General features: G+C 38.7%; 1 protein-coding gene across 3 annotated transcripts in view; it reads right to left on the minus strand.

The window, feature by feature from the left end:
- grik2 (glutamate receptor, ionotropic, kainate 2) overlaps positions 1-20,607 on the minus strand; it is a 229,747-nt gene that overhangs the window by 67,061 nt on the left and 142,079 nt on the right. For all 3 annotated transcript variants that reach the window (XM_046398440.1, XM_046398442.1, XM_046398441.1), the window contains 3 exons: positions 18,627-18,734; positions 14,394-14,507; positions 3,180-3,386 (listed from right to left, as the gene is read on the minus strand). In XM_046398440.1, coding sequence (XP_046254396.1) covers positions 3,180-3,386; positions 14,394-14,507; positions 18,627-18,734 — 429 coding nt within the window. The remainder of the gene's footprint in view (positions 1-3,179; positions 3,387-14,393; positions 14,508-18,626; positions 18,735-20,607) is intronic.

The following is a 20,607-nucleotide window of genomic DNA, read 5'->3' on the forward strand; positions in this document are numbered from 1 at the left end:
AAAACTACTGATATACAGTATGAGTTTCATCCAGAAAGCATCGATTTTAAGGCCATACATCTCTCTTTTAAACAGGCAAGGACATCTCTTTTAATATCTCTCATAGCATCAACTAATGGTTTAAAACTGTATTTTTTTAGGGTAAATATTCAACTGGCACGACAGATTTCCAAAAATTTGTCCCCAAACCAGGCCAACAAAGTGGAAACAAAATCAGAACTCACAGTAAAAGCTGCGCTTTTCTCAAATTCAGTTATTATCTATTTACCCCATCCTGAAAGTTGAGTGAAGTTCAGAATCAGAATCCGAATCCGAATTCCTTTATTTATCCCTAAGGGGAAATTCTTTTTTCATACAGACATTACACTTGCAGTTTTCCCTACCAAGAAAAGAAAGTGAAAAATATAAAATAGGATAAAAACTAAAATAAGTATACAATATAAACTATCATGTATTTACATGTGTCTGTACATTTATATATTTACGGGAAAAAGTATTTGTGATTGTTTAATAGTTTGATGGCGACAGGCAGGAATGATTTCCTGTGTCGCTCTGTGGTGCATCGTGGCAGTATGAGTCTGTTGCTGAACGAGCTCCTGTAGCCGATCAGCACATTGTGGAGAGGGTGAGAGGGAAAGTCCAGTATAGTCCTTATTTTGGACAACATCCTCCTCTCAGACACCACTGTCAGAGAGTCCAGTTCCTCTCCCACAACATGGCTGGCCTTCTTAATGATTCTATTGAGTCTGTTAGTGTCCCTCACCCTCAGGCAGCTGCCCCAGCAGGCAACAGCATATGTGATGGCACTGGACACCACCGACTCATAGAACATCCTCAGCATCGTCCTGCAGATGTTGAAGGACCTCAGCCGTCTCAGAAAGTAGAGGCGGCTCTGGCCCTTTCTGTACATGATGCCACCTTCCTGCACCAGTCCAGTTTGTAAAGTTGCTTCACACTGCATTGTAGCAGTTTTAAAAAGTAGAGAACAAACAAAAAAAAAAAACATAAAATGGCTCTATCACAAAGAATTCGCAATCTCTTCATACCTCAGTATTTACCTGCTACCCTGAAGCTTGAATCATATACAACAGAGAGAGCTGATGTTGCTCTTTAAAGGGGTATGCCTATGCTCATAGAATCTTGGGTTACAGCAGTAACCAATGATCTCATCTACTGGTGAGACACATTTGAGCCTGAACACCCACCTCAAATGGGGTGTTTGGCACCTACAGTGAAGATTTGCACTCATAAAAAGGGCATAAATAACATCTTGTCTAATAAATTTGGGTTCTTGGGGCTTGTGTAGATTTGGATTACCTTTTTTGTTTTTTGTTTTTTTACTTTTAAAACAACTCCCCTGCTTCTTCACTTGTGTGGGAGAATGCAGAACTGCTGCTTTGCTGCAAAGTGCCAGATATGTTTTGGGGACTAAAAAAATTCACTCAACTTTCTATTAGCAAGAGGCTGAGTAAATAATGACTGAATTCTGATTTTGAGTGAAGTGTTCCTTTAATATTTGCCTAAAGTAATGGCTAACGTTTTGTTAAAGTGCTGCAGTGGGGAAAAAAAAGCTTCCTTTTTTAGTTTTTTTGTTTTTTAGTTATTACACCGAACACAGGCAGCTGCTTGTACCACACACACACACACACTACTTTTTTCATATGAACATGACATTTCTATAGTTATTTATAATACGCCATAATCCCTTGCTTGGCAAGGACAGAACTTGTGCCTATATATGAGAGGTGTGCTTTAGAGATATGGAAAATGGATGTATAGAGTCTACCCTGGAAAATCATGTTACCATATCTGGGCTGAATACTGTGTTGTGCTGTTGACAGTTAATAAATCTCAGGCTGCATTGTGACTATAAATGCTAAACATTCGCATCAAGGTCAAGTGGTTCATTTCTCAAAGATATATCCTTTTTGTCTCATGAAGGTTACCATATATCACTGGAGGATGAATTGACTGAGCTCATTTCTCACAGCTGTGAAACATGAGTCTTGCTCAATCTTGCTGATATGAGACATCTCCGAATTTGTCCAAACTACTCTAATGCAACCCAACACACTGTAAATATATCAGTATGCGTTTAGTTTACTTAGAGACAGACCAAAGATAATTTTGCTAAAATTCCTTTGACAAAATGTTTTCAACTTGTTCGGCTCGATTCAGCAATTCTTCTCCTCTCTGAGTCCACCCTCCCCAGTCTTCTGAGGGCCTGTCTGCTGCAATCACCATCTGTCTAAGTCAAGTCGGGACCCTGCTCAAAAAGTGGGGCAAACCCACGCTGTACATCATCTCACAGGGGATTGGGCCCTTCACCCATTAAAGACCAGACTATCTGTCATGACAGCCAATCACTGATCAAGAGCAGAAACAGAAAACAAGTGTGGAGGAGTTACGGGAGACTTGACCCCTTGTGGGTGCTTCTTCTAATGGGGTCAGATATTGACCACTGCCCATGCTGTGCCTGATATTTTTCTGCCCGTACAGTTTATCCTAACTGGTTGTTTGTTGGGTGTAATGATCTACACTGTGAGCAGATTAAGTGTGTGCTTGTGTGTGTGTTTTAATAAGCTCTGTAGGGGAAACAAGTCGCATCAGAATCTATGCTATTCTCTCATCACTGTACTCTGTTGGTGGTAGTCGCTGCCTCCAACCTTTCTTTGTTTTTCATTTTCTTTTCCTGTTACTGTGTCTCTGTGTAATACTCCACTTACACAGAGATACATTACATCTTATTCTTGGTTATTTCCAACCAAACATTTGAACAGTAATGGCTGATTATATGACAGTTTACAATAATGTTTAAAGGAGCAACTTGTAAAACAAGACCAGAATTCAAAGGTAGCCCTAATAATGTGCATAAAAAATATCTGGCAAGGCCTGGTGGAGATAATAAAATTGACTGGATGTTTTTGTCAGCTTACAGTTTATTACTGCTAGCATTTTCAATTTCAGTGAGGGGAACAAAAAAGGTGATTACAGCCTGTATATTAATCTGACTGCTGTGGGTCTTCATTGGCATGTTCCCAAATTTCAACTGTTAACTTGATATGAATAATCTTATCATAATGAAAAGAAAAAAAAACATGAATCTATGAAAATAAATCTAAATCAAAATCCTAGTGATCAGAATGATCTTCTAAGAATGAATGTGGATGGAGACTTACGTGCTCCATTAGCTCCTTGACCATGCCATTCCACTGGCCCGTGTTTTCATCCTGGGCGCCGTATTTCCCATCCTCCACCAGGCGAATCTCGTAAGTGAAGCCCAAGATGTTGGCCAGTTCTCTCAGCAGGTCTATGCAATAGCCCTCAAAGCGGTCGTTCCCGTACAGTGGCTTGTCAGACTTCTTGAACATCACGTATGGCTCTTCCTGTCAGGTGAAATAGAGGAGGAGGAATGAGCCTCTGCAGCACTCAGCATCTTTTACCTACTGATAAGGGCTATCGGAGAGGGTGTCTGATGTATGAGATGGGCTTTTGAGCTGTGCAAGCCCAAACACACACTGGCTCAGCTAGTAAAGCGTGTGGTAAAGCTGCTGTGTTTGTGTGTGCACTTGCCAGCAGTCCCAGTCCTGTGATGTGAGGTAGGGTGGGTGCAATGTGAGGCATGACCATAATAAGAGATAATCCTCCATATCAATGACTCTGTGCTCCGCTTGGGCACAGCAGGCTGGCTTTGGGCCCAGGACCAGCTTTCAGGACACCACATGCTTTGTCAATAAGATAAGAGATACTGATAGACGGACACAAAAAGAGGAAGCAAGAGCCGGCGCATCAGCTCTGTTCACACAAACAGCTGGGGCGACTACTAATGTCTTCTTTCATACTGCTTTTTTCTCCCTCCCGCCCACTGATCATCTCCACCATGTCCTTCTCCTCTTTTTCCTCCACGCTTCACTCCCTGTTTCTTCCTCCTCCTGCCTCCCTCCACACACCATCTGTCTTTGTTAGCCTTAGACGCTCATTCTCACCGCATGTCCCTCATTTCTATGACTCCCTTGTCTCTCTCTCAGACAAATAAATCTTAAAATATATTGTCAGGCAGGTGTTGTTTATAATATAACTGTGCCACAACTGGAAAAAAAAAAAAACAAAAAAATCATTTAAGATTGCTAACAGCTTTGACATTCTGCTGGCTGGAGTTTTAATAGTATGCAGGCAGTAAGATGTCTGCATGAGGGGGGAAAAACAAACTGTTTGTTCTTTTCACTAGAGGTGGCAGGCCAAACAAATAGGCTGTTTTTTGCAGTATATCACAAATTTGTCTTATAATAGTGATAGCAGACATGTGTCGATGACTGCATGATATTAATATTATGCAGCACTTATTAATATTGTTATAAAAGTGTTAGATTAGGATGCAAAAAAGGTAATTTCTTAATACATCTAATTAAAATCTAAATATTAAAACATACCTTTGTGAACCCCTCTCATTATATTTCTCTGTAATCTGTAATCAGAATGTTTCACGTAATTATTTTTTTTTTCTTTCTGACAAAATATGTGAGATCCATTTACAGTTGCACATGTGAGTTTACATTCACATGCAAGTTTGTATATAAAATGCAGTTTCACATTATTGTATTATGGTAACATGTGAACTGCTATTTTAAATTCAATTTTTTCTGCATCATGTGACTATTTATCACAGTTAAATATTCAAAACCCACAAACGTCTGTTTGATTGATGGAAAAACGTAAATGTGTGACATTCACATATCTGACATTTCACATGTGAAATGTATAAAAATCAAATATAACCAAGACACACCAATATTAACCATACCTCTCACATTTTTAGCATTGTTTCAAACAAATATTATGTGTAAAAATTGTGTCTCTATCTGTTTGAATATGATGTTTCCTCATGTTAAATATTTAAAAAGGTACATAGTGTATGTCACCTGTATGTCATGTATATATCATATACATGCACATGATGTACCGTATATAACATGTCACTGTTTGTGTGTCATCATGTCAGTTCACACACAGAATAAATCTATTGTTTTATGGGTGATATTAGACATGAATTTGTGTCCCCAACAAAAAATACATCTTACTTTTTAACATTCTCTATAAGGACCACATCTATAGTGCATCATAACACTTTATGACTACAGAAAAACACAAATAATGCATCCCAATGCACTGTATCAACAGTCAAAACATTATAGTTATAACCGTATAACTGTAGACAGAATGCATTAAAAAAGAATTATGTGCTTTTATGAATATAGCTATCAAGATGTAGTCTTCATAGACGGTGTTACTGAACTATTTATTTACAGTACTAACTACAGTAAGTTTTAGTTTCACTGGCAATCACCATCATCACCAGTTCACCATCATGGTGTCATCCTTTCTGATATGTAGTAATGTAAACCTTTCCCACTGCTGGCTCCCACCATTAACAGAAACAGAAAATTGGACAGAATTCAAGTGGAAGAGTACAAGGAGCTATAGGCTCACCAATCATCACCATCATCAATTTTATCACTGATGACACAGCTCAGTTCATAATGTGTTATATCTACTGTAGCTTGTGTGCTGCTACATTACACTTCAGCGGTTGCCATACTGCAAAGATACTGATGTAATCTTGGTGAAAGAGCAGAAAACACTGTCCACATACTGCTCAATGTCAGAGTGCCTGCAATGTCAAGACATACAGTACAAGCATGATATTATTTGCTTGCACAAGCCTGTAGTTGAAGGAGAAAACAAACTGTGTGTACATGCACCTACAGCATCTGTTATGTTGGCATTGAAATTAAAATCTAATTTAAATAATCATTGAACTATATAGGATGGTAGGTCAGCTACTGTTGTGACCAAAAAGATTTGACAGCAGTGTGTTGTGCATGTCATGTGTATATTATTTGTGTACAACAATATACATATTCATTGCAACATCTCACAATCCAAGGTAGGAGCAGCATTTCCCTTTCTTCCCATCGCCATGGTAACTGAAACTCTGCTACAATGGTGATTAACACACCAGTGTTTTTAAATCCACACAGGTATTTTCCAGGGACCTTCATTACCCACTGTGTGTACAAGAACAATATGCATTGATGCTACCAGTATTAGAGTCTAGTCTTTTCATTTTCAATTATCCTAACTTTAGGGTTTATGAACTCGAGTAAAACCTCCTAACTCAAATGCATTCATTGGAATTTTCTCCCATAAAATAGGAGAATTTATTTGTGTTTGTTTTTTTGTTTTTTTTGTCCTTTGGAGTTCAAGTGCAATTTGGGATCAATATAATCGTGATAAATTATCAATTTTATACAGGTTAATGACCCGGGTGGCACAGTGGTGCAGTGGTTAGCACTGTCATAGCAAGAGGGTTCCAGGTTCGAATCCCGGTCTGGGCCCTTCTATGTGGAGTTTGCATGTTCTCCCTGTGCCTGCGTGGGTTTTCTCCGGGTACTCCGGCTTCCTCCCACAATGCCAAAAACATGCACATTAGGTTAATTGGCTACTCTAAATTGCCCCTAGGTGTGGGTATGTGGTTGTCTGTTTTTGTGTGTTGGCCCTGCGATTGACTGGCGACCAGTCCAGGGTGTACCACGCCTCTCGCCCGTAGTCAGCTGGGATAGGCTCCAGCTCCCCCGCGACCCTGACGGATAAGCAATATAGAAAATGTATGGATGGATGTTCCAGACCCTATCACATCCAGTTTGTAGTTATTATAGGAAATTACTTAGTTGTGTATTAACTATTTCTGGCAAGGACAGGGATTGGTCACATTGGAATTCTTGGGTCTGGGTCTCTACAACATCAGTAGATTACCTTCAGGTCGTCAAAGAGACATTGCTGTTAAGTCAAAATGAATGAAGGCAGACATCTCTCCAGCTGATATCTCCAAAACTCAATCCAAAACAGTCTAGCTGGATAAATAGCACTACAGGTAAGAGGAAAAATAGGTATTTTTGATTTTGGGTTGACATTTCTCTTTAAAGTAAACACAAAGTAAAGTATAAATGATTGTTGGAAACATAAAATAATTAAAGTACAGTATCATTGTATTAGATATCTTCTGTCTACAGAGTAAACCCACTTTTTAAGCTGACTGACTAACAGCTTTACAGTTCTAATCGTCTGAGTTGTTGACTGCTGAACATTTTTTTAAATTTTAATTGAATGTCTTGGGCCCTATACACTAATAATTGGCAAAACTACCTTTGTTCTCCTGTTGAGACGGCAAAGTAGCCACTCCTCATGGTCGCACTAACCTCAGTATTACACAGTGCTTAAATTTTACACCATACAAGCGGTTTATCTTATTTTTCTGTGACCTGGCAATGCACAGCCAGGGAGATGAGAATTGGCCATGACAGATACCAGTTTCCTGCTAATACTGAAGTTACACTCTGCCTCTGTAACCTACATGACATGTAGAAATTCTTGATTCACTGATGGACATCTCTACTTCTTCTTTTAGATTGGTTTTCTATATATCTCAAAAGTAAATTACTCCTCTCCTTATTATTTGACCGTTTTCTCCTGCTCTCTGTGTGCTGCCATGTTAACTGGGGGAATAACTGCAATCTAGCATGTCGGACACAAAGAAGCTATTGTGAGCCCATTAACAGCTTATGACCTCTCACCTTCTGTCAACTGTGAAAGTCTGTAATTATCATAAACAGTCACTCTGCACATTAACAAAGAGCAACTCTCACTGGAACAATCAGCAACACCTGTGACTGTTTCCGGACATATAAAAGCTCTTCCCTTTCATCTGTAGACCTGGAAATGGTGTCTCAAGTGGCTTTTGTATTGTTGAGCAGGTAGCCAGAACATAAGAGAAATGTCACTTTTCACTCTTGACACATTTCATAAAATACCCCAGAACGGAAACTGAGAGATTTTACTTGTAATTTAGGAGAGCTACTTAAACACTGTGGTTGCAGAGAAGATAATTGTCTATTTGTTTTGTGCTGTACTGACCAAAATCTGATTATAAGTAAGCTCCAAAGCCTCTTCTGCACCAGTCATTGAAATTAGCCAGTAATTCATGCAATTTGTTTGTTCCAGTTTGATTAAAGCAAACACTGACCAACAGAGATTTAGCAATGTCTGGATTTTAAGAATTACAGCTTCAGAAGAGCCCTGTTCAAAAGAATTTTTAATGGCGTGATTTGATTTGAAAAAGAATTCTGATTCTGATTCTGATTCTGATTCAACACAGGCCCAGCGAAGTGTATAATTTAACACATGAGCCCAGTAATGTTATGTGCAGTACATGTGTTGCTGACACACTGCATGTGCAATCTGCACCATGGTGTCCCTAAGTCAATAAAACAATATAAATTGATTTACAAAAAGGTTACTGTGTTCTGTCTGTTACCATAGCACCAAATAAAACAACGATTTAAAATAATTTTGAAATTGCTTTGAAGTAATTGAATTTTACTGCATCTTTAAGTGGATACATTTCTGGTTTAAAACCAATAGATGCCCTGATGTCAGTATAGCACCCAGTAGAGGCCCTGGCAGATCAATACTAATGCTTGGAACTCTATTTTTGTCCGTGCTGACACTCAAAAAATGCTACCCATTTGCATCATGGGTAGTATTGCAGCTAAGTTGTTCAGGAAATGAATCATATCAGCACTAAAAATCAGGATATCTTTCATTTTCTGAACCAACTTTGATCATTGTTTAGTAAAATACCGTACTGTGAGTTACCCAGTTTGAGAAATGTGTAATAATGCAATATGCTTTGGAAAGACTGGATAAAACAGGCTTTGACTTTAATTCAAGTGACAACTCTATCTGCATGTGAACACTCTGAAATGCGGTTGAAAGGTGCAGAAAAAGGGAATAAGTAGACATTAACACACACACTCCCTCCTGTCTCCTGCAGCGAGGTCGGCTGCAGGTGGAGGCCGGTGCATCTTTAATTAAAAACAGAATGAAAAGGAAAAAAAAAAGGCTCTGTATAGCAAACCTAATTAAAGCTATACCACTTCCATGTCTCTCTGAAGACTCCTTAAACACAAAATCAAGCTCGTTCTTCTCCACCAATTAAAAACAATGGATTTTGTGCTTCTGAAAAAAACAAATGATACTGCCCTTATTTGAGAAATTTGAGAAAACATTTATTTTAGAAGTATTGATTGCACTCTGTGCAGTGTGGCTATGAAGGAGAGCAAAGCAGATTATTCAGGTATTCTCAGCAGGCAGTGGTATGATAAACGACTGCCTATTGTCTTGAAAATAACAAAATAAGATACAAAATACCACATAGTGTGGGTGTATATTCCTACTGTAGTTACTAATCGTCGCAAAATTTAAAAAAAACAAAACAAACTATTTTATATACACAGCAGATAATCACCATGATATGTTATACTAACAACAACAATTTGATAGCTCTGTCATGTAGTCTAATGATCCTTCACAGTACTTATTTGTTTGCATCCTAGTAATTAATGCAACTGGTCCTGTGTATTAATTCTTTTTCCACATCTGTCTTTTATCTAAGTGACACATTCTGGAAGGTCTGAGAGCTCACTGATGCTTGTTCGCATTTCTTCAGAACATTTGCCCTGAATGCTGACAAGTAAATGGACATGAGACCTTGTCGGCACCATTTTTTTTAATCCTCCTTTTAATCACTTAAGGGTTTTACTGTATCCCCTTTTTCTATTTTTTTTTTTTTTTTGTGAATTCTAGTATCTAATTTCAGATGCTTTTACCTCTGATGTCCTGAAGAGAAAGGACACGTGTCTGTACTGCTGACGAAAGTCTGACAGCTGGTTGACATCTTAAATTAAAGTTTAATAATTAATTGGGTTTCATTTAGCTGCCTGAGTAGCACTCTAAACCTGTTCACCGCTTCTGTGCTCCACAGTGTTGGACAAAGGTCTGGCTGCACTTGTGGTGTCTCTACATTAGGGGCCGGTGGGACCAGGCCCCACCAGATGTTGTCATTGAGCACTGCACAACATGATCACTAATTTAGTCTAACAATATATATATCTCTTCACAAGACACTAATATTGCATTTAATTATTGCATTAATAGTGCATTTATTTCATACGACAATGGTAGCTGCAATGCATTCCAAATACCTTGCTATATCTGTTTCACCAAAGTCAGAACTGCTCTAAATAGTCTTGATTTGGTGCACATGGGACGCCGGTGTGCGTTTGCGTAAGCAAGTTAGCAGCTGAAAACTGTATGCTTAGCATGCTTCCAATAATGAGCTGTGGGACACCATTAGGATGGCCCCATGCTGACAGCAACCGATAAAAATGTAACGCTAATTAATTTGATATATAGAAAGACGCTGTCATTGGTCTTTTCAAGCAGCATGTCAGCCACCACTAGCAGGGTAATAAAATGAATCAAGTGAAAATTTTATTAAAAGTTAGTTTTCTCCCTTTGCCAGTAGAGCCAAAATTAGAGACTGGAGACTTTGAGAACTGAGAATTGAGAATTTTAACATCATTCAGTTGGGAAAAGACTCCTTCAGTCCAGAGTGGTTCAAAAGAAAAACATGGCTAGCTGCAAGTGTTGCCAGAAAGTCAATCTACTGCTTTCCTTGCCTGTTCCATGAAGGGGAAACACTTGGACCACCACAAGATCCAGATATCTGAAGCATCTTTCAGAACAACTAGCCGAAAACAAAAGCAAGCAGGTCACATGTGTCACATGCCCTTATAACATGATTGCTTGGTGGGGCTAATATAGTGGCTCATGCCATTGATCATCACAATCAGCAAACGGAAGAGAACTTTGAAGCAAATATGAAATTTCAGTTGTAAAAAAATCTCTGCTTCTCCCCAATACAAAGGAATTAGATGACACTTCAATTCAGGTGCTCCAAGTGTCAAGAAAAACACATATAGTACATGTGTAATACATATACAATACATAAAATACATCTGCAAAACTCCTAGGCCTCCTCCCAGAAAGCATGACCCTGTTACTCAAGATACTCCACAGACCTTGATGTGACCATTTTCAAATAGTAACAGTTTTCTCTCCATATCACCATGCAGAAGCAAGTGTGCATCTACTCATGACAAAAAGGATAGCTAAGTAAGCTAGCTAATGTGGTGGCTTAGCCAAGGAGGATGCCATTACTGTTTCTGGTGATATGATATAGTTGGGGAAAGTAGTACCATCTAATTCCATGATACAGGAGATGGCAGACATCTCTACAACCAGTGTCTCCAAAACTCTGCAACTAACACCAAAATAAGATAAGAGGACAAATATAAATACAATATAAAATATTTTCACTTTGTGAACTTTCCCTTTAAATGTACATTATGCTATTTTGCAACATTAACCATGAGTTTGTACATTATTTTGTGTTTTAGAACAGTCTACAGGTAGGTCTACTATTCTCCTGCAGTAACTTAAAAAAAAGGTTGCTTCCGTGCAGTGGAAGCAGGCTTGTGCCTTGCTCTCTTTAAGACATTACACAGTATATTATCTGCAGCCCCTGCCATTAGCCTAAAGGTACTTCATTTCCACCATAACATTGCAGGAGTGATTTCCAAAGTAGATAAACTGTTGATAGGCCAAGATCTCAACAGTAATTACATCATGTTTTATAGTACATAATCCCTGAGAAAATGATGAGAAGCTGGATGAAAGTGTGCATCAATCAAATGTAACAAACCCAATTATTGTCAGCCCTCCCTTCTTTTCCTCACTGCTCACAGCCATCACACATCTCCCCATGACTCAATCCTGATATGGCAATTACAGCCGCAGAGAGTCTTTGCTAATAACTGCAATCCAATCACTTCACAGCATGCACAGAAGGAAAGAAGGCCCACGATAAATAATGACAACCCGCAATTTACTTTATATTGTTATTTTTACGCTTGCCTCCTCAATAACAGGATCATATATGACTTTAATTTGGCTTGCTTCAACAAGTTTCTGTCTGCTGTCATAGTTCTCATACTGCACACAGTTCTTTCTGTACCTACTGTTCGGGGGAGCATAACCATGCATATTTTAACGCAAACAAGGAACGGAGGGTATGGTAAGCTTACAAGTGACACAAAATTGTTCAGCAACAAAAAAAATAATAGCTCCTATTAAGTCCTCTATTCAGCAGTGTTTGTGGTCAATTAATTCATTGCATTTTTTGTTAGCAGGTCTTGAAGGAATAGTTTTCTTTTTGTTTTAAGTAAGGAGGTGGAGCTGAGAGTTGATTAGCTTAGCTTATACCAAGATCTGGGATCTACATGTTGACCTGCATCTACTGTAAACATCTGCCTGTCGTTCTTCTATGTAGTGATATTATAATTAACTTAAACAACATATGAGCTAAAAAACAAATACATACAATATATAGTCTTCAGAATTCCTATTATAACAACTTGTCATGTTTGTCCTTTGTAATGTATGATGGCTATCAGCAGGATAGTTCTCCCTTGTGAGCCGGGTCCTGCTCAAGGTTTCTTCCTGTTAAAAGGGAGTTTTTCCTTGCCACTGTCTGCTTGCTCGGGGGTTCAGGCTCTGGGTCTCTGTAAAGCATCTAGAGACAATTTTGATTGTATAAGGTGCTATCTAAATAAAATTGAATTGAATTGAACTGAATTGGGTGAATACTTAATTTTGATTGCTGCAGGGGTGTCCACTAATTCATGATAAAGGACACCTTCAACTGTTTGTTCACTGTTCTAAATTGATGCGCTTGTTACAAAGTGTCAGTCTGTATGTAAAATGACTAACCATAGTATCCTTTGGTGCCTCATTTTCTGAATACCTCAGGTTTGTGTCTGTAATGGACAAGCTGCAAGAAGTACACTGCCCTTATGAAATGACTTGTAGACTACTTTGTATCTATTCCGTTCTCACCCAAAGTACAGCGGCCTGGTCAGTGGCCTTTCGCCTCTAAATATGACGGTGCAGTTATATCTGTTGGGTCACTTCTTAAGCCCCCTCTAGAGTAAGAGTATAAAGAGCAAGAAAGGTTCAAGTTGAGAGGGGGTTGGGGTGCTTGTATGGGATAAACACAGGACTTTCCCACAGGAGACTAGGGTTTGAGTCCTGTGTGTGATCAAATGTTAACCTTGCGTTGTTGGTTTTTCAGTGAGTGAGTGAATTGGACGTGAGAATGCGTTGTTTTGTTTCGCTATTCAGTTTGCTACTTTGCTACTCCGTGACTCCATCTTCCATCATTCCATCTATTTCTGTAAAGATACAGATCATTACTGTTTCTTCACAAAGTTCTCTCTGAATTCCTTGTTTTTTTGTTTTGTTTTTGTTGTTTGCTCCATTTACAAGAGATGCGCCTAATAAATTGGCTTATAAGTGATAGAGCCTTTAACCATGAAATCTTGCTGGACAATCAATCAGTCAATTTTCCCTGCCTAAACCTGCTCACACCAAATTGGAGTCCTGCAAAGTAGCGAAGTCAACTGGCAATTTGAGAGTGCAGTGCTTTGGGGTACTCTACTTCAATAGAGCCTGCGAGCAGCATTCCCAGAAAGAAAGTGCTCTAAACAGAAAGGGCAGCTCAGGCAAAGCACTGAAGGATTTTTTTCGAGAGGAAAAGCTTAAAAATAATGACATCTTTGGAGGGAGTCTGTTATGGCTGAGAGCTGTTCTAGCCTTCTATAATTGGCCCCACATAAAGCACCATTACAATTTGATTTGGCTATAAACAGACATTTAAAGCTGCAGTATTTAATTTGCACATTGTTGGTCCAAAATGACAGCGAGAAGTAACTGTTTGAATTTTGCAGACTTCATTACTCAGAAATCCTGTTATATAACGTTAGTGGACTGTACTGAGTAAAACCCATCCTGGCCTGAACCGTGACCTTTCCATACTTCATAACTGACTGCAAATCAACTGAATAATCATTATGTGTTTTTTTGCTTATGTTTTCATTTTAACTGTTTGTAGTGATTATGTTTACATGTACAACAGGTTGCAAGCTGAGTCCGTAATAATTCAACACTCACATGTTTACTTTGTTTACATGGTGCTCGAACTACAAGTACATATTGTTTGGAAGAGGCAAACTGTAGTACAAGTGTTGCATTCAGCAGAAATGCACAATGGGCCCTGAACACTCAGGGCCACCCATTGATTCCCCTACTTTGTCCATCATGTATGCACAGTCTGATACTGAAGTTCACAAAATGACACCTGAGTCCAATCATTGCAGAGAGACACAAGCTCCACAACACTAGGATGAGGACCTTTCACTTAGATTATTTTGTTACCCAATCTACTGCCGGTAGATGTTATTGTCACACATTACAACAAGAAGATAAAATATGAAAACAGATCAAGAGCTGAAAGAAGAACATGAAAATATCGTGATGCAACTCCTCTAGCAACAGTACAGAAATCAACTGGAAGATTCACTGAAAAGATAGAGTACCAGTATGGTTGAGACGATCAGGGATCGGTTAGATAAGGAATCAGAGACATTGGTCGTCTTCCCCTTCTGGTTGTCCGTCATGTTCAGGCCACTTTGAGGGTCCCAGGTACCAATCTGTATAACAACAATACACACAGAAAATGCAGTTTTTTAATAGTTTTAAACAGACACATGTAAGATCCAGTAATACAAGTATGACTATATTGTTTAATTACTCCTCACTTTGTTCATTTAAAAACTAATATTAGACTTTTGAATTATTTGTTCAATTTCTATTTTCAGTCAAATATAAAGAAAATAAATAAATTGTAGCCAAATTTCATATTTCTTTATTACTTTTATACATTTTTCTTGGATCATTAATGTGTCTTTAAACAACCAACCAGATTGCCATGCAGGGCCATTAAATGTGATGTCGGGAGGTCAGCTCTGCATTGGTCCACAGAGGCAACCTTTTGCCAGACAAGAATATGTGTGGGATATTGGGCGAATCTGCAACACCCCAAAATAAATTCAGTGGTATTATTTATATCAAATGTTACCATTTCTAAAATTCTACAATTCTGTATTTTCTGTATATGATAAGCATATATGTATGCTTAACTGGTTAAAGTTAGGCAGTCCTCTCTTTACCCAAACCTTAACAGCAGGTCTGCGATCTGATGTAAACAACAGTCATATGAGACCATCCGTTAGGCAAACCTCTACTCTCTTCACTTGTTCATTGCTGCATGAAGGACACAGTATTTCCTGAAATAGGACACTGGACCTAAATTTTGAGGTGCGCAGTTGTCCATTGTGAATGTTTAAAGCTTTACTTAAAATTGGTAACATTGCCACACACAAAGGCATACATGTGCAGTATGGATATATAATGTACTGAAACATCTCCTTCTTTATGTTCTCAAAACACAGAGAAAAAACGTGCAGCATCCTGAGGATACAGCTGAAAGCTGTGTGAACCCTCAACACTGTCAGCAGGCCCTCAGGATGAATAATATTTAAGATGATCTAGGATCTGGATTGGACCCATGGCCTTTTGAAGGGTTGGTGGAGGACAATATTGAAGAAGGCTGAACAGAGGAGGGGGGCAAGCTTGGGAAAGCAAGAAGGAAAGAGAGGACTGTGAAGCTATCGGATCGTGCCTGAAGGCTTGTCTTGTCATCTCCCGGCTCTCCCTCAAGTCTCCACACCCGAGCATCCCCATCAGCACCCCCACACCTTAGCAGCCAACCCCACTGCCCTGAGCATCACTAGAAGGGACCATAAACACTCCAAACCACACCAGCCATGCACTCCTCAGGGCTCCTCTGATGCCCCGTGCGAGGGCCCAGGGTAGGCTTTGGAATTGCAAATCAGCTCTTTAATTCAGACTTCATGAAGCTGGAGGACTTCTGAAGGGGTTTTTATTAATCGAGTAAATTATTCATGGAGGTGCAGGCACACACAGCAGACAGACCAGAGGTCAGGAGCTGCTGAGAGGCGAGCACTAGTGGGGATGCTGAAGTGTGAAGTGTTTGTAGTTGCATTCAAGAATATTATTTGGATCTACGGTGTGAGCAGGTTCTCTTCCTGCTGACAGTCTTATGATTCTTAACTTGGCTGCTGAACAGTGGAGAGATTTGATTTTTAGGGAAAAGATGTAAACCACAGATGCTCCTATTCATGATAGTACACAAACACATTCTGATATTAAAAGTGGGGTTTATATTTTGTTTGGTTCCAAATCAAATGGATATCTGGATTGTTGCAGAAGAGAAATGTTCAGTCTATAAATGTAAAATGGAGTCCACATACAAGGAAATCTGACCTTTTCTATCAGCGCATTTTATGTTCATGTGGACATCTAAAACACACTTTTGTCCTTGCTGGATCTGATGCGATATATGACCCTGTTAAGATCATCTTCTAAACTGGCCAGCAGGATAAGCAACTGACTGCAAAACAGCTGTCTTTCAGGAGGTAAGTGTGTGTCCCAGGACACCCAAAAACACACTTTACCTCCTGAAGCACAGAGACAAAATAACCTTTCAGTTGTAAAATACAGATAAATAGATGTTTTAGTCTAACTGTCTTGGCTGGATCATCTTTCATCTCACTACTGAAACAACATGATTTCACTACTGCAATATTTTTAGCTGTTTATGATGTAAATAAATAACAGTGTCTTATTTGTGAACAAAAAATGTCTTCTAATGTCTTCTCTTCTTATTAAGGAATAAAAATGAGAGGGTAAGTATGGTAATAGAAAAAGTTTGAGTTCCTTGCAAGCTTTGAAGTCAGTTTGATTTGTCACATAAACATTAATATCTGTCCTGTTAGCTGTCACATGCCATTTGTGTTGAATAACCCCTGAATGTAAAAAAGGAAAACAAACAAAGAAAAAAAGAACAACCTTCCAACAGTCAAATTCGCACAAAAAAACAAGGCGAAATCTTGTGCTGAATTACTCTGATCTAATTTGATGAACACCAGTCAAACACCAAAAGAAAGAAAAAAAAGTCAGACACATTTCTGTTTCATTTGTTAATTATTGATGAACATTACAGCCTTCACACACATCCGATGTTTTAGTCTGCTGCTATTTTTCATCTCCTCCCTACAATGGAGGTTTCAGTGGACGTTTAAGCCACATGTTTCCTATATTTCATGATTTATTCATCAAGTCTGTTTCCAGTGCACATTGTCACATTTTGCCTTTAACAATACATCACCTTTTCCACCTCAGGAGAATGTAAAACCTGGAATTTTTTGAGATTTTTTTTTATTTTATGTTTTTTTTGCATTTTTTCAGATTTTTTAAACGCATATTGCAAATGTGCATAAGGTGGATGGAAATGCATTTATTGCAAACTTTAATATATTTAGCTTTCTCAACTCTGCAACAATGTTTCAAACTCAAATCTGCTAAGTTTCAAAACATTGGTTCAGAGATTTGGGGCAAATGCTGCATGCTCTTACAAGTCAAGAGTCCATTTCGTAAACAAACTGTTGATTTTACTGTCTGCAACTTATTGTCAGGGTTAGGGTGTTTGGTTTTTTATTGCAATTGTAATTATTGTGTGCTGCATAATACCACACCAAAAAGACCCAAAAAGGTTGAGGATGTCTTGACCAAAAAAAAAAGTGTCATGCTGACTTCTAGAGGTCTGGCTAAAATAGGGTAAAAACAGAGTAAGATAAAACAGCTACAAAAGCACTGATTGTAATATTTTTCAAATAATTATAGTTGTAAAAAAACTTTTGTGCATTTTGCTTCAAACCTATCTCTGTCTGCAGATTGATCTGTGCTACTGGCATGTATTTCTATGGAGGAGTACCAATGCTAAAAGATTCTCCTATTAAGGTTTTAATATTGAGCACTGGAAAAAATGATGATGTGTTAGTGAGACAGTAAATTATGTAGTAATCAGGTGAGTGGATGTCACGCTTAATGATAATAACGATGTCTATCCTAGCTGCGTTTTGAGTACACACATAAGCCTACAGTGAGCACAGGTTTTTGGCTGTAACTGGGCTTCTTCCACTGGTGAGTAACATTAGCTGTGTCCATTTTCTGAACTCTGTAATATTCTGGATTCCTGGATGGGAAGCTTCGGCAGGTCGAACATGGCCCATGGGCCACCAGCTGACAATGAAAACTGTCAACCTAACTGTGACAAACTAGACAGCGGGAACTTCTGTACAATCATTCACCCAGATGGTGTTCGACAAGACGTTTCCGTTTCTTTTTGCCGTACAGACTTAACAAGCAAAGTTGCATACAGATTTTTTGAAGTTGGTACGAGTGCTTTTAAACATAACCAATTTAACTGTTTCTCCCTGCTTTCTATCTTCATTATAGATGGCTGGCTAACAGTGTCCTGAGTCCAGCTTTGTAGTTAACAAAAAAAAAATCCCAAAAAAAACACAAGATTTATATTGATTTTCCAATGGAAAGAAAGCAAACTATTCCTTCAAACAGATGAGTTTCTGGTGTAATAATCAATTGTTTGTAGGACACAGCTGCTGTTACCTGTGGATTTCTCTGGCTGCCAGAGAGTTACCTGAACACATTTACACCTACATGTTGATGGAGTATTGTGGAATACCTATTTTGTGTGTGTTGATTTTATTTTAAGAACCATTGCTACATTTACACCTTGATTTAATATGTTTTAACTTCATCACATTGTCATACAAGGTTTATACACCTAGTGCACACACACACACACACACACACACATACAGCACCTTCTCAAGACCCTCCTCCTTCAGACTGATGACATCAAGGTCGAAGTCTGTCCTCAAGCCATTGGTTCGGTTGAAAGTAATTCTCCCAGTCAGGCCATCCCAATGCGCCTAAACAGGCAAACAGACACAGAGAAAATCAGAGAAGACATTCAGTTTGAGGGAAAGTAAGAACACACACCATTTTTCACTTTTTCACACATTGTTTCTGTTTGTACAGTCTTCCCTGGTGTCAAGGTGCCTTCACACTCTCTGTGGCTGTATTGGTAACAGTGGGAAGGCAATTACCCAATCTTTACAGATATTTAGGGCTGTGATAGGATACAATGTAGCATGAAAGTGGCTCAGAGCAGGAAAAGCTTTTTTCTCAGGTAAAGCAAATCATCACAGTGCTGCTTCAGCTGGAAGACTTCAGGGCCTATCTTTAGTTAGATGAGTGGGAGTTCAGATCTGGAATATACTCACTCAGTATAGACAGCTGTTCTGGAAAGCATGTGTCATACTACTATGACTCAGAGTCTGACTACCTCTCCACTGATACCAAAGCCAAAGCCACAAGAATATGTTACTTCAGTGAGAATTATTATGAATAATCATTACCAAGGAAGGGAGCAGGTCAACTGTTGAGCATGCTAACAATATGGATTTTTTTCCCTTTCCAAACATGGTTGTTGAGTCATTTTATATGTGAAGATATGTCACAACTGCTGGCCATTTTGCCTGGAAATCTGGTATGGATATTCACGGACCCCAGAGGAAGATTCTTGCAGACATTGGTGTCTTTCAGGTTGACATATAAATCAACATGTGTTACATTTAAGCCTTTTCCAAACATTTTCACACGATGCTGGTTAAGCCTACCATCACCAGATAAATCTGTCTATTTTTTCAGTATGTCTGAATTTTTAAACCCATGCCGGTGTACCAGTAATGATGTTGTTTTGTTTGGTTTTTGCTTTCTAGGTGGAATTGTATCCAGGAATACTGATTAAGCAGTGACTAGACCTTCCAGACACAGGTGCCTCACAGCACTCCGGTCTGGTGATCTCCATGTCACTAATTGTGAGGCTACTAACACCACTTGGCTGAAAATCTGCTGAATTAGGTCAGTCACTTTAAAGGGGGTGGATATTTATGCAATTGCTTATTTTACATTATGTATTTTTAAGTAATTGCCATTATGTTTTACTATGATTCCATTTACAAAAGCAATAAAAGGCGAAAACACCCAAGAGGTGAATACTTTATACAAATACTATTGGATAGCAGTTAAACCACTTCTTGACAGATATCTTCATATGATAAGATCTTTCATGTCTGGTTAACTATAAACTTCTCTATGTCCCATGAGTGTTTTGTCCTCAAGGATGACCATGTCAACGGATGGGGAAAGTGGCTCTGAAATACTATCCTCCACAAAATCTGCAGAACTTTTAAAAGTAGACAAGCTGTTCCCTTTTAATCAATTTAAATCTGTTTTGATGCATACAGAGCAGTGTGAATGTAACTGTTTTATTTGAACCGATGTTGTCAATGCTTTGTCAGAAAGCAGCCCAAAAAGAGGAGAGGAGATGGAAAGGAAGAAAGGAAACGAGGACTGGATCGTGGAGAAAAGGTTGAGATTTTCATGATGAAAAGCTGTGAGCTTAATATAAATACATCCAAATTTATAGGCTTTCCATTTGCATTTAAAGCCTTGCCGCACAGTTAAATTCTTTGCAGTCTTTTCGTGATCTCTGCAAACTAGAGGGGAGCAGAGGGTTAGAGAGCCCTAAATATAGGTCGTTTAATCCCCAGCCTTTCTACAGACAGAAAGCTCTGGATTAACTGTCACAGCTTCACAAATACAGCAAACTTTGGGGCAATTACTAAACATGTAGATAATGTTGTGTTTTTGTTTCTGCATCTGTAATTATAGCCGAGATTCAGAGAAACAGGCTCAAGATGGCTGCCCTCCCGGCGGGAATATGTATGTAAAATATTG

The sequence above is a fragment of the Scatophagus argus genome, chromosome 9, assembly GCF_020382885.2.
Source record: "Scatophagus argus isolate fScaArg1 chromosome 9, fScaArg1.pri, whole genome shotgun sequence".
NCBI lineage: Eukaryota > Metazoa > Chordata > Actinopteri > Scatophagidae > Scatophagus > Scatophagus argus.